This window comes from Mus pahari, chromosome 6, assembly GCF_900095145.1.
Source record: "Mus pahari chromosome 6, PAHARI_EIJ_v1.1, whole genome shotgun sequence".
Taxonomy (NCBI): Eukaryota; Metazoa; Chordata; class Mammalia; order Rodentia; family Muridae; genus Mus; species Mus pahari.
This window is the reverse complement of record NC_034595.1, coordinates 69,306,675-69,321,498: the sequence shown is the minus strand read 5'-3', so window position 1 is coordinate 69,321,498 and position 14,824 is coordinate 69,306,675. Positions and strand designations below refer to the sequence as shown.

The 14,824-nt window shown below is 49.9% G+C and overlaps 1 protein-coding gene and 1 pseudogene across 4 annotated transcripts in view; both read left to right on the top strand.

Moving 5' to 3' along the window:
* Kdm4a (lysine demethylase 4A) overlaps positions 1 to 14,824 on the top strand; it is a 47,441-nt gene that overhangs the window by 17,032 nt on the left and 15,585 nt on the right. For all 4 annotated transcript variants that reach the window (XM_021200301.2, XM_029539800.1, XM_029539801.1 and 1 more), the window contains 4 exons: positions 1,093 to 1,337; positions 1,876 to 2,075; positions 5,568 to 5,938; positions 13,782 to 13,902. In XM_021200301.2, the coding sequence (XP_021055960.1) occupies positions 1,093 to 1,337; positions 1,876 to 2,075; positions 5,568 to 5,938; positions 13,782 to 13,902 (937 nt within the window). The remainder of the gene's footprint in view (positions 1 to 1,092; positions 1,338 to 1,875; positions 2,076 to 5,567; positions 5,939 to 13,781; positions 13,903 to 14,824) is intronic.
* Positions 4,461 to 5,084, top strand: LOC110323184 (annotated as a pseudogene).

Below are 14,824 nucleotides of genomic sequence, written 5' to 3'. Positions count from 1 at the left end.
CTGTGCACATGTAAAAGTTCTCACTCTGTGCACATGCGCATATGAGCTGCTAACTGGGACTGAGGATTGATCCTAAGGCATTTTGAATGTTGGACAATGTTTATCATTGAGAAATAGCCTCAGCCAATTTTTTTTAAAGATAGGATCTCAGTCCACCAAACTGTCCTTCAACTCACAGGCGATCTGCCTGCCTCTGCTTGAACACTGTGATCAGAGTCCTGCACCACCACTCCCAGCCTCAACTCCCCTTAAAGTGTTTATTTGGAGCCAGGGTCTTGCTCTGTAGACTAGGTTCTCCTTGAGCTTGTCTTTCCTGGGCCTCTCAGATAGCTCGGCTTGCTGGGGTACTGTCACTTAGCTCGACATCTCTCATGCAAGAGTCTTAGGGCAAGCAGCAGGGCCTAGACTGTTGATCTAAAATAATAAACTCGCCTGTTTGGTCCCAGTGTGGGTACACACCCAGGGCGGGTAGCAGCTCACCATTGGGGAAGCATTTGCAGATTCTGTCTCTGCCTGTTCTCCTTAGGCCCATGTGGTTAGATTGGTTGAGCCTCGTGCTGTGCGCTCTGCTTTTGGATTTTCCTGTTTGCTGGGGTTTGAAGGCTCTCTAGGACAGTGAACCTCTGTCGGGAACTTCAGCATCAGCTAAAATTGGTCTATTAAATGTGACCTGTATTATACAAAAGAATGCATTCTATCCTGTCACCCCCCTCTCTTTCTTTTTTATATATTTGAAACAGTCTCACTATGTAGCCCTGGCTGTCCTTGGAACTACTATGTAGACCAGGCTGGCCTCAGACTCACAGAGATCCGCCTACCTCCGCCTCCTGAGTGCTGGGATTAAAGGCGTGCACTGTCTCGTGTCATTTTTATATATGTTAAAATGTACTAGGTTTTACTCCCCCCACCCCTATCATCCTCTCTTGTGCCCTGCCCCAACAATGTGACTTTAAACCTTCTAATGCCTGAATCACACTTTAGAGGATGGAGGTGGGACACGTGTGTGTGTGTGTGTGTGTGTGTGTGTGTGTGTGTGTGTGTGTGTAGGTGTGTAGGTGATCAGGCGTCCTCACTGTCGCTCTCCTGTGGCAGTGCTCCTGCAGAAAAGATATGGTGAAGATTTCCATGGATGTGTTCGTGAGGAGGTTCCAGCCAGAACGCTACAAACTTTGGAAAGCCGGAAAGGACAGCACGGTTATTGACCACACGCTGCCCACACCGGAAGCAGCTGAGTTTCTGAAGGACAGCGGACTAACCCCGAGAGCAGGGAGTGAGGAGTGCCCAGAGGAGGACGCAGAAGCAGTGGAGCAGGGAGAGGAGGGGGATGTGAAGAGAAGGTACTGGGCGGGCTGTGGGCTTAGCTCTGGGGAAGGGGTGGGGGCACCACAGTTTGAGTGTCTACGTTGTCTGCACTGCGCACAGGCAGGTTTCAGAAACAGCTCTGGAAGCCACAGATGACCCGGCAGTTTCCTGTGGTTCTTGGTCAGGAGTGAGGGTAGGGAACCTGTGCTGCTGTACGCAGGGTCAGTTTTCCCCAGCACCACATAAATCATTTTTGAAAGAAATATGGTGGTAGGAGCTAGACTTAGCCATTCCGGGTGGTGGTGGTGGGGGATAAGGAATTGTAACTGACTTTATCGGGGTGTGAACCAGAGGATCTGGGCACATTGGTGAAAGACTGGGGGTGAGGGGCTGTATGCCTTGCCTCAGTCCCCATGTCCAGGGTGGGCCGCACTGTTCAGATGACGGAATGACTGGGACGTGTTGAGGCAGCCTGGCCATTTGCTTTGGGTTGTGCGTGGCATGTATGACAGCATTCTGGTGAACAGTGAGTCGATGACCATACGTGCTCTTAGGTTTGTTGTTTCCTTGCAGCCTGGCCAAGCACCGGATAGGGACAAAGAGACACAGAGTCTGTCTGGAAATACCACAGGAGGTCAGTCAGAGTGAGCTCTTCCCCAAGGAAGAACTGAGTTCTGGACAGTATGAGATGACAGAGTGCCCGGCCACCCTCGCCCCGGTGAGGCCCACCCACAGCTCCGTGCGGCAAGTTGAGGACAGTCTTCCCTTCCCAGGTGAGCTGACAGACTGGTTGGTCCACAGCCCTGACTGACACCTGTCTGTTGGAGGCTCAGTGCTGTTCTGAGTGGCAGGGTGACTGGTCTGTGGGCAGCCCTGTCTTGGCGTGTGAGAAGCACTTTGCTTGGGGACATGTAGGGCAGCCAGACACAGAGGAGATGTCTTGTTCCACTGCTTGGTGGGGATTCGGGGACACCAAAGACCAAAGGCTTCTGTGAAGGATTCAGTCCTAGAAGGAGGTTGGGTGCAGCAGGGGCGTCTGAGTGAGGAAGACCAGAAAGAGTACTTCCTGTGATGGGAAGTACCAAGGTACTTCCTGTGATGGGAAGTACCGTGGCTTGGAGCCCTCGGTGATTTCCCCTGAATCTGATGTTAGGTTGGGAAGGATAGAGGTAGTCTGTGGCTAGGCCGGATAAGGGAGCAAGGCCTCACCTCGTAGCCCAGGCTAGTTCTGACCTGAGGGTCCTTTTGCCTCGGTTTCCTGGCTGTTGGGGTGATAGGCTTGTGCTGCCGCTGGCTTTGGTCTGTTTGTTTTTAGTCACTGTCTTGCTCTGTAGCCCTGACTGGCCTTCAACTGGCTATGCTTCTGCCTCTCAAGTTCTGGGTCATAGGCAAACACTACCTTGTCCATCTTAAGTCTTAAGTATAACTGTCGGTGAAGGAGGAGTCCAGTGTCAGGCCAGGGCCCGGCTGTTGTAGTGTTTGTTCACTTAGAGGCTGGAGGGCCTGTGTTGGAGGAGACGTGTTTTGGGAGCAGCCATTCAGATAGGCTCCAAGTCCGGATTTATAGGTTCAGGCTTATTTTGGACTTGGAGAAATCTGTTTACTATGCCAGCTGTATGTCTAATGGTTAGATAGCACTGTGGCCGTGAGCTCTGGGGCTTGGCTGGCTCTTAGAAGAGTTCTTTTCTTTTCTTTTCTTTTCTTTTCTTTTCTTTTCTTTTCTTTTCTTTTTTTTTTTTTTTTTTTTTTTTGAGACAGGGTTTCTCTGTGTAGTCCTGCCCTACTATCCTGGAACTCACTTTGTAGACCAGGCCTCGAACTCAGAAATTCACCTGCCTCTGCCTCCCAAGTGCTGGGATTACAGGCGTGCGCCACCATGCCTGGCAGAAACCACTTTCAAACACATAGAACACAGACGTATCCAGGCTGACATGTGCATGTCTGAGTCTAGTTAGTAATGTGATGATGAAAAGGATATCAGTGATTTATATAACAAACATATGGTATAAAGCACTGTAAAATGGTAAAAGAAGGAAGGGAGGAAGGAAGGAAGGAAGGAAGGAAGGAAGGAAGGAAGGAAGGAAGGAAGGGACTCCTTACAAAGTTTAAAGAGTACAAAATGAGACTAAACAGAAAGTGCATCAGCAACCTTAACTAAAATAAACCCTCAAGGCTAAAATAAATCTTCCACTAGAAAGAATATAGTTGTAGCTGGTGGCATAGGAGGGAATTTGGCAAAGTGTCCTGTTGCCTTGAAGAGAGGAATAGGAAGCCTCCATTGGGATATCACTGGTACCTAAAGTAGCTATGTCACAATAGGAAGTAGAAAAGGCTAGGGGAACTGGAAAGAGATAGCCCTTCTTCTGTTTGTCTAGGTCTTCCTCTGATTCTCTGTGATGACAAAGTGTGGTAGGGTCTCCATTAAGAGGAGACAGTATTGTGGAATCTGATCCCTTTATCACAACAAAGTAAGTTGAGCAATCATAATTTGATAAGTGGAAGAAAAATATAAGTATCCCAAAATAGTAGTTGTAATGGGATCAGGTTTTTAATATCAATTCAAAGGTATTCCAAGTTTCTAATACAAACATATTTTTCTACAAAAATAAGATATTATCACAGACTATTCCATGAAATTGAAACACTGAATTCACAAAATGTCTACTAGTGGACTGCCAAGATTCTGCCTTTTCAGAGTTTATCATGTAGTGAAGCGGCTTCATAAATAGTCAAATTCAATATCTGCTTCTACAGAAGTGTACACAAGAAGCCACAGATTGAGACCTGCATATTAATTGTGAATTCAAGTGAAACAAAGACATGAGTAATACTTTTCTGCATTTTGACATGAGCCTTCATAAAATATTTAGGTGAAAACTTTAGCTCCAAGAAACTTGTATAAATTAGATTAAGTTCAAAGAAGGAAGACAAAAACGACTAATAGAATTGAAGGAATGGCATGTGATGGGAAATAGTCAGAAATGAATCTGGATAGATTAACTCTGGTACAAGTAACACGCACAAAGAGCTGACATGAATGGGTCAGATATAAATACAGAAAGACTAGAACCTCAGCAGGGCACCATAACTGACATTTCATCTAACTCAATCAATTTCGTAAATGAGGAAAATGTGAAGCTTGAGTTACATGCTTAAAAATGGGTACATTTTCAGTGCTCAGCAGGAGCAGCTGGGGGAGGGGGGCTTGTGAGCAGGGAGCCCAGGGGAACTACTCAGGTCATTCAGGTGGTCCTTAGGGGAGGGGGAGGTGGTGAAGGAGCAGCCATTCCACTTGGACCCACGCTATGTGCAGCTGCAGTACACTGGGGAGGGAGCATCAGGCATGGTCTGCTCTGCTTATGACCATGTGCACAAGACCAGGGAGGCTATCAAGACGATCAGCCCCTTCCTGTATCAAACCTACTGTCAGCACATGCTGAAGGAAATACAGAACTTGCTGCGATTCCACCATGAGAATGTCATAGGCGTGTGAGACATCCTCAGAGCACACACCCTGGAAGCCATGAGGGATGTTTACATTGTTCAGAACCTCATGGAGACAGACTTGTACAAGCTGCTTAAGAGCCACCAGTTGAGCAATGACCACATGTGCTACTTCCTCTCCCAGATCCTCAGGGGCTTCAAGTACATACACTCAGCACTGGGTACTGAACCCTCCAATCTGCTAGTCAGCACCACCTGTGACCTCTAAAATCTGTGATTTTGGCTTGACCTGGATTGCTGACCCAGAGCATGACCATACTGGCTTTCTGACTGAATAGTTGGCTACCTGCTNGCCCTGGCTATCCTGGAACTCACTCTGTAGACCAGGCTGGCCTCAAACTCAGAAATCTGCCTGCCTCTGCCTCCCAAGTGCTGGGATTAAAGGCAGCCGCCACCACGCCCAACAGCAGATTTCTTTTAGCTTTGGCTGCCGAGCTTTGGCTGCATGAGGGAATGACAGCATCCACTTGCTTATAACCCTGTCATAGGTGAATTATGACACCTTATGCCCAGGACTTGGGTTTAAGACTCCTGAAAATGAATGGTAGATTCCTCACATAGCAAGGAGAGGGAGAAATTGGGGGCCCTAGAAGGTGCAAGGTTGGTTCTGATCACATGGTGGCCTTGTCGGTGAGAGCCAGTATAGGAAGCTGGTTCTCGCTGGTTCTCCCTTAGAGCCCATGCTTGTTGTAGTTTATTAACCAACCTTCCTTCATCAAGTTTTCCTGCCTGATTCTATCTGATCCGCACCTGTGTTTCAGATTACTCTGACCCCACTGAAGTCAAGTTTGAAGAGCTGAAGAATGTCAAACTAGAAGAGGAAGATGAGGAGGATGAGCCCGAAGCAGCCGCTCTGGACCTTTCAGTGAATCCTGCGCCTGTAGGAGGACGCCTCGTCTTCTCGGGTTCCAAAAAGAAATCCTCTTCCAGCCTGGGCTCCAGTTCATCTCAGGATTCAGTTTCTTCAGATTCCGAAACCGCCGAGTCTGTCTCTTGTCAGGGCCAAGAGACAACGGGAGTTCTCACTGTGCACAGCTATGCCAGAGGGGACGGCAAGGCTGCCACAGGAGAGCCGAGCGTGAAGAAGAAGCGCAGTGCCCCCCGCAGCATCAGCGAGCAGGAGCTGGCAGAGGTACAGGCCCTGCGAGGCATCCGGTGAAGGCACTGCGGGCTGTGGGAGGGCGGGAGAGGCTCCCACCCACACCCCTGTCTCATCTTGCGTCTACTGCGGCATCTGTTGTGTGGGAATGCCAGGCCATATTCCCTGTCTTCCCAGTTTGCTCTTCACTGACTCTTACCTTTACTCTGTGTGCCTTTCAATGCAGAGGCTCACACCTCAGCAGCAGCTCAGGGATCATGCCGTGCCGTGTAAAACCCAAGCTTGGCTGGCCGGATGCTCTGCTGTGGTGGGAGCTCTTCCTCCGACTCGTTGCCTAGAGACTGGAAGGTTTGAATGGCAGTTGTTGCAGCCCAGATGTTTTGAAGTTTGAGATGAGGTGGCAGTCTTAGTCACTGTCCTATTGCTGTGACGAGACAGGGCGACCGAGGCAACTCTTACAAATACTTACAAGAGATAATTATAATACCTATAAGAGATACTTATGAACACTGGTAGGTATTTAGTTGAGGGCTGACTTATAGTTTGAGAGGCTTAGTCCTTCACCGTCATGGCAGGAAGCATGGCAGACGTGCGCTGGAGAGGTGGTTGCTTTGTCCGTCCTGATCTGCAGGCAGAAAGGGTGATAGCTAGGCTTGGCATGGGCCTTTAAAACTACAAAGTAACACATTTCTACCAATGAGGCCACACCCCCTTGTCTTTACCAATGGTGGCTCTCCCTGGTAACCAAGCATTCCAATATCTGAGCTATGGGGACCATTTTAGTCAACCCCCGGCAGTGGCCTTTCTCACCCCAATATTCAAGGGGCATTTGCTTCGTAGGAGTTCTCGCTGCTCTGTGGAGTCCTAGCTTGTTATTGGTATACCAGGGTGAATTCCCAAAACCGTACCACAGCTGTGCCTGTTCAGGCTTCCTCCTTGTACCCACTGTCACCAGAAGCCGGTTCACTTTGTACATCTCGGTTCCCGGAGGGTCTGCTATGCCAAGACGGACGTGAATGGGCCGAAGCTGACTCACCTCTCCCACATAACCTTACTCCCTGGCTTCCCAGATTCCAATCAAGGCCAAGTGGGCAAGCTGAGCATGATGCTGACTGCATACCTGTAATCCCAGCACTTGGGAGGGTGAGATCGGACTAGGAGTCCATCCTTGGCTACATAATAGTTTGAGGCCAACCCAGGGCTACAGTAGACCCTGCCTTAAGAAAATTGTAAAAAGGTGCTGGTGAGATTGGTGAGTAGGGAAAGGTGCCTGCCAACAGGCCTAGTGACCTGATTTCCATTTCTGAATCTACATGGTAGGAGGGGAGATCCAGCCCCAAAAGTTGTTTCTGATCTCTACTCCACATGCATGCTTCGGTGGCAGCAACTGAGGGCGCAGACTCCAAGTGTCTACATTCCTTTGCCTGGACTTTGGTTGTTGGTTGTTTGAGACAAGATCTCGCTTTGTACCTCTGGCTGGCCTTGAACTCACAGAGACCTACTTGGATCTCTTTTTCCCTTCATATTAAGTAACTTGCTTGGTTGGTTATATTTGAAAACCAGGAATGCTTCGTGAGTCCGCTGCATCCTTGCAGACGGCCGTGGACCTGCTGCTGACTTGCTTCTCTTCCTCACTCGTCCGGGTTCCCCAGCGCTGCCTTTCACCCCATTTCAGCTTCCTTTACCCCCTTTTGTTTTTTTAAAAAAATACTTACTTTGAATTATGTGTATGTGTGTGCTCTTTGTGTGGGTTTGTATAACTTCAGCTGTGCACTCTCATCTCTAGCACCTTGGGGTTTTTTGTTTTGTTTTCTTTCTTTTTTTGGCTAGGATCTTGCTATGTAATTTGATTTTTTTTTTTTTTCAGGATCTGAGGGGAAAGAGTTGTTTGTGTATGTATGTATGTGATATGTGGGTACTTGCATACATGACACTTAGGGGTCAGAGGACAACTTTCAGGAGTCAGTTCTCTACTTCCACCCTGTTAGGGTCGGGCCGCTGCTGCTGCTGCTGCTGCTGCTGCTGCAGTGTGCTCCTGGCTACGTGGCCCGAGAGCTTTTGGCTAGTCCTGCCCCCCTGTCTTGCCTTAGTGCTGGGATTGCTACCACATCTAGCTTTTCCTATGGTTGCCGGGACAGAACTCAAGTTAGCAGGATGTGTGGCAAGCGCTTTTACCTGATGGGCCATCTGACTGGCTCTGGACCTTGCTATTTGATACAGCCCAGGCTGGCTTTGAGCTTCTCTGCTCCCTGTTTCTGGCTCCTGCCTCATACACAGCACCCCATCTTTTGGGAACTCAGTCAAATCTTGTTATTACGGTTCTCACAAAGTTGCCTCAGCTGACCTGGAACTCACTAGCCTTGATCTAAAGATCCTCCAGCCCTGGCCTCCCAAGTGCTGGGGCTACAGCTCCTCTCACTGTATACCATGCCTTTCATCATCATTTTTGGGACTCAGCGCTCCTCTTCCATTGTGTGGATCCCGTGGATCAAACTCACAGGTCGTCGGTCTTGGTGGTGGGTAGTGCCCCTCCCCGCTGAGCCATTCCTGGCCCTCCCTCCTCTTGTCTTTAGTACCTGGATAATTCTCTCCACTTCCTCTGAGTGTCAAGACTCGGTTTCTGTAGACGTCCTCCACGCGTCTCGGAGTGGTGGCAGGCTAAGGACTTGATAGCCTCATGCTTCCCCTGGATGGCGTGGTCGCTCTCTGTGACCCTCAGTGCAGGGCCTTCGGCTGAGAGACCACCTTAGCCCTGAGCTGCCACCTTGTTTTTCTCAGAAGCCCTCGGGTGCCAGCCTGCCCTGCTGTGGTATGGCGGTTTACCCCGTCTGTCCTGTGCTTGCAGAATCCTGACTTCCTGCCTCCAGTTGCAGTCACAGTCCAAAAACTAGCTAGCAAACAGCAGAGATGTAATGGATCCTAAATATTTTATGAATTGTTCAGTCCATTACTATAAATTAATGTTACTGGAGTTTTTTGGTGTGATTTTTATTTTATATTTGGAGAGCTTCCAGTGAGCCAATAAATACCAGTCATCTCTTTTCTTCCTATATTTGATATCAGTTAAGTGATGGATTAAAAAAAATGGGCATATGAGGACTAGATGTCATCTTGTTATCAGTAAATACTATTGAACAAAGTGACTTTTCTTTAACCTGTTGGTAAATGGTCCTACTCCTCTTTTGCTTTCAAATAGATGGATGACCTAGGGACAGGCTGTCCTGCGTGTCCACGGGCTCTGGGAAGGGACAAAGCCTTGCCCAAGCTCTTGAATTGAGAGGCTGCAGACTAGCGTGTACTCTGCGGCAGGCAGATTGCAGCTCGCTGCTGCACACTGAGCATCAGTGGCATGGACAGAAACCAGGACACCTTCGCCATGGTAACCCGCAGGGTAGGGAGGCTTCTCTTCAGATGCCTCTCCGTCCTGCCACAAAGCCCGGTGCGCTCAGCCTCCTTTCCATTTCTTTGTGGATTCTCATTCTCGGTGATTCTTCTCTATCCTTTGTCAGTATGCGCTGGCAGCTTTGAACTACTTAAGTTCTCCAGAGAAGTCTTGAGTGATCGGCCTGTTTGCTCTCCTGTGGAGTCGTTAGGGCCTGTGTTCTGTATGCCAGGACTGCCTTCCAGGGCCTCCTTGAGAGCTCTAAGTAGGGACAGATAGGCGCAGCAGTCCCAGCACTGGGTGGTGATGGGTAATGGAGTTCCCACTGAAAGAGCTGCAAGTTCCGCATGGCTGTAAAAAAGGAGACTTTTGGCTCAATCTTGAAGTTTGGAGGAATGTACCGGGTAGATAGAAGGTGATTGGAACGGGAGTCTGGGAGAGGTGAGTGTTTTCTTCTTCATGTCTGGTAGCCCACCCTGAGGTCGGAGCATGATACGTGTGCTCTGCGGGCTGTGCTTGGAGACTCTGGCATGTACAAAGTCATGGAATGTGAGCGCCATGGGGAGTGTGGGTGCCTGTCATGCAGATCTGACCTCAGGGTCTTGTGCCCAATTCTCCATTTGGCTGTTACTACTTTAAAACCAGATGCCTCGAAACTTCCTTATCTTTTGGGTCTCACCGTGTATCACTGGCTATTGTAGAACTCACTTTGTGAGCAAGGCTATCCTTGAACATATAGAGATCCACCTGCCTTCGCCTCCCTAGTGCTGAGATAAAAAGGAATGTGCTACTAAACCCAGCTTACTTTTATTTAGTGTGTTCAAGGAAAGGAGGAAAAAGGATTTAAAAAAGAAAAAGAAGAGCTCTTGGCCAGGCTTTGGTGGCACATCCCTCTAGTCCCAGCATTCAAGAGGCAGGAGGGTCTCTGTGAGTTCAAGGCTAGCCTGGTCTACAGAGCAAGTTCTAGGACAGCCAGGGCTATACAGAGAAACCCCGTCTAAAACTAGAAAAAAAGGAAGGAAGGAAGGGAGGGAGGGAGGGGGGGAGGGAGGGAGGGGAAAAGTCCATTGGGAACTTGCTCTTGGGGTTGAGGATGGAGCTGGGCTGCATGATGCAGTCGGGGCAGAAGGAGCACTTGAGTTTCTGAAGGTAGGAACCCAGGACTTGGAGACAGGGTGGGTGGCTGACATGTAACACAGTGCAGGCAACCCGTCTATGGCTTCCTGGAGTGGAAAGAGCATCATCTGAGGACAGTGGAGATGCCAAGCAAACTGAAGGAGTGTTTAGTGTTTGGTTAGTGAGTTCAGGTCAGGGCACACTGAACAGCACCTGCTTGTGATGTTGTCAGGGGCATGCACTAGCATGGTGTAGGTAGATGGGGAGGGGATGGGGACATGTCACTGGATGGACACAGGACACAGAGGATGAGAAGAATCAGTGAGAGGTCAGATCCAGTAAAGAGTGGTGTATTCAGCTCCAAGGTAGTGGGAGATGGGGTCAAGCGAACCATGCATCAGGGCAGGAGTCTGCGAAGTTGGGGAGGTTGCAGCTGATGGGGAAAGATGGGTTGGATCCAGGGCATGGCAGAAGTGGGCATCATGGCACAGGTGGAAGGACTAGGAGGGCATGGCTGTACATAGGGCTTTTGCTTTATTTTTTAAATGTAATGAAACAAAATGGCAAATTTACCATCTATTTCCAGTATCCTGTTCAGTAGGTGTTCTTGGAATGGGAGGAGACAGGCGTGGTTTCCAGGGTGTCCTGGAGTTGGTACCTTCCTCCGTGTAACCCAGCTCTTGTCAGAAGCCGTGGTTTTGCATTGAGTTCCATTCTCCTTGGGAGCCCTGCAGGTATCATACTGGAGAGGAAGATAAGCACATAGAAGCTAGCCTCCCCCATTCAGCATCCCTTCGCAGCAGCACTCGGAAGATCCTCCCAGCTTGGCCCATGAGCTTTCTGTACTTGTGGAGCGAGTGACTGAAAGTCAGGCTTGTTTTAGTGAGAAGCCAGCATTGGAGGCGCAGCAGCTTTGCCTGTCCCCACAGATCTGACAGCACTGTCTGTGTGTTTGGAAAGATGAGGGCTCCTGAGAGCACTGTGTGTCTCAGGTACTCACACCCTGCCCCTGGCTGTAACCCGGCCACTTGCTTTCGGCGTGTATGCTGCTGTCCGCACCCAGGCTCTGTCCAGAGCCACCTGGTAGGCTAGCTTTGGTGACGGTGCCTTGCGGAAGTGCCAGGGCAGTGGGGTTCCCATGGCTCAGGAGGCCATGGAGATACATCTGCTGCAGACCTGCTTGTTCAGGCACGGCGGGAACAGATGCTTCTGTGCAGGACAGGCCTCACTGGCCACATTGATTACAACTCTGTAGGCCATATCTTAGAGAGGAAACAGAAATTTCTGGAACCTGGGGCCCAGTGTTACTGAAGGCAGGGACCTGGGACATTCTGCACAAGGCCTGACCTCCTTTGCTGCTGTTGCTGTGCCTTAGAGACTATATCGGTCCTGCCCAGATCATATGGCATAGTCCTCCTGTTTATAGCCGCCTGGTTCTCAGTCTTAGGTTTCCATTGTCATGTGAACATAACGCATTCACAGGGTTAGGTCATGGGCATTCTGTCTGCCACATGTCTTGCTGTCTCCATTTTACTGACTTCTTCCTCTCTGGCTGTAGACCATGCTTTGATGGCCTGTCCTGGAGGTCACTCCGTCCTCAGACTAACATCTCTCCCTTTCCTCAGAGATGGGCTGAGGTGTGATTCCTTCCTGGTCCTGCTGTCTGCTGGGATAAGTAGACAGTAGGTCTAGACATCCGGGTTGCTGTGTGTTCTGGGCACCTCTATGCTTCATGAAGCCTTCCGAGCTTCGTGGGACTCCATACTTCTTTTTGGAGTCCTAGGGAGCCTTCCCAGCTGTGTGGGGCTTCTCACATGTATCCGGCTGAGGGGCCTCCTTACATACATTGTTCACTTTATGATGCAGAGGGTTAAGCCTGGCCTGGACATGCTCAGCAGGGGTAGTGCCCCTTAACTACACCATGGTGCCCCCATTGTACATTGCTTTGGTATACCATGTGAGCGGGGTCTGTTTGGAAGTCGGGTTGTGTGTCACGGGCAGTGCCTACTAAAGAGCCTTACTTTGCCTCATTCTGGTACTGTCCATGTCCATGGATTTTTCACTCAGGAGATCTAGTCCGTTGCTTCACACCTCCTCTGTTCCTGAGGGGCCTTTGCACATGGAAGGTGTTGAGTCAACATTTGTTGACTGGGTGGTCTCATGGACCTGTTGGTACACTTGTATTCACAGGAACAGGCTCTCTGCCTGAATGTGCCCTATACAGAACTATTTTCTCTTGAGATGCCAAGTGCCATCCTGAAGCTCTGAGATGCTCTGTATTCCATGGGTCCAGGAGACCTCTAAAGTGGCCCTGTAGTGTCTCCACTTTTCCGTAGATCCGAGGCATAAGTGTCGAAAAGTGGTTGACTTCTAGGCTTCATTTCCTCCCTTAATGGTTTTGCCAAGTCTGTGTCTTGTAATGTCAGTATAACCAATTTTTAAGCATGCTGATTAAAAAGAAACTCTGGAGTATTAATCAGTTCTGTACTTCTTAAACCTAATTATGTTTGCTCAGGCATGATGCAAATGCGGTGTTAAACAACTTTCCCATATCATCTGGGCCAGAGGGCAGACGCTCTGTATTGGCTGACGGTCTTTCTTGGAGAAAAGGAAGCTCACATCGCCGAGGGTGCTAGCAGTAGCCACACGAGCCCAGTCTCCACAGGGCAGAAGGTGGAGTTGGAGCTGGGCTGCTATCCTCACAATGGCTTAGGTGCCACCTCCCTTTGTCTGTCTAAGTTCTCAGTATAGAGGGCTCAGCAGCCCAGCACTGTAACAGATGCTGACCTCTGGAAAGGGGTGCTTGGACTCTTCTGATGTCCTGATGTGTTTCATGGCAGGGACCTTAAAGTGGGAGAGTCCCTGCCTTGTTTAGGCGGCTTCTGAGAAGGCCAAGAAGCAAGACATACACAGATTTTTTGCCCTAAGTTCTAAAGTATGCCGGTATAGACGAGTGTGCATGGCACTGTGGCTTCTACTTTTCTGAGACATGTTTTTTAGATAGATTTCTCTAAACTTTTATTTGTGCGTGAGTATTTGGCACCCATATATGTCTGTGCACTCATGTGTACAGTGCCTGAGAAATACAGAAGAGGGTGTTGAACTCCTGGAAACGGGGCTTAAGATGATTGTGAGCTGCCGGGTGGGTGTCAGGAAGAGCAGCTTAACCACTGAGCCATCTCTCCAGCCCCTAGATTGTTCATTTTTACGTTTGCTTCCTGGGCCCCTCTTCTCCCTTCAGCTCCTCTGCCTCCCCCCCCCCTTCTTCCTGTTTCTGAGACTTTCCTCAGCCTCCCGAGAGGGTGCTTGTAGGGGTGTGTGCCCACTGCGCCCGCCCCGCGGTTCCATCACCTAGCTGATCGGCCCTGCTTTGCTCAGGTTGCAGATGAGTACATGTTTTCCCTGGAGGAGAATAAGAAGACCAAGGGTCGCCGCCAGCCCTTGAGCAAGCTCCCACGCCACCACCCACTCGTGCTGCAGGAGTGCGGCAGCGATGACGGTAAGATGGCTCCTCTCTTCACTAGAAGGAAAGCGGGTCCCCACAGCGAGCCTCCCCCTCGCAGGGTGTCAGAGGTCAGGGGTGGCGTGGGCCCAGGGCATTGAGGGCAGAAGACAGACAGTTCAGGGCTGGCAGGCTGTGTAATTGTACGCAGCCTCTTTCCTTTCTCTTCCTAGGAGGTACAAGGTTGGTTTTTCAGGATAGTAAGTTCCATCAGTGATGCCAAGCCCTGTGCTGGCTGTGTGCATACACAACTGGCTAACATATGTGCCTGCCCTCAAGGTGCCCACAGAGTAGTGGGGTGGCCAGCTAAAGGGATGTAAAGAAAGGAGCCTTATCAAAGCTGAGGAGTGAGACGGGGAACGGGGGCGCAGGCAGGGGAGCTGCCCAGCACTGCTACATAGCTCAAGCTGGAGGGCACAGCTGCAGTGAAGTGAGCTGGAGGAGCAAGGCAGGTGTGGGGCTGGCCGTTCATAGCTCCTCTCACGAGCCTACTGAGGCTGTCCTCACAGGCAGTAGGGAGCCATGGAGGTGTGTTGGAAGAAGGGGAGCACCACAGAGAGGTTGGCATTAGAAGGACTGCTCCCAGACCACTGGGCTCGGATGCTGGTGGGGTGGGAGAAGCGGAAGTAGTGAAGACGGCACCAGCCGGATTGGGCAGCAGTCTGGAGAGCTGGAAGGGTAGTCCACAGGGAAGAAGATGAGTTGATGGCCTCATCTTTGTGTCCTAAGGCTTTTGGCTTCAGAAACCCAAGGTTAGTGTGCATAGAGAAAATTGATGTGGTAAGACATCGATGTGTAGGATTATTTATTTATTTATTTATTTTTGTTTTTTTGAGACAGGGTTTCTCTGTATAGCCCTGGCTGTCCTGGAACTCACTCTGTAGACCAGGCTGGCCTCGAACTCAGAAATCCGCCTGCC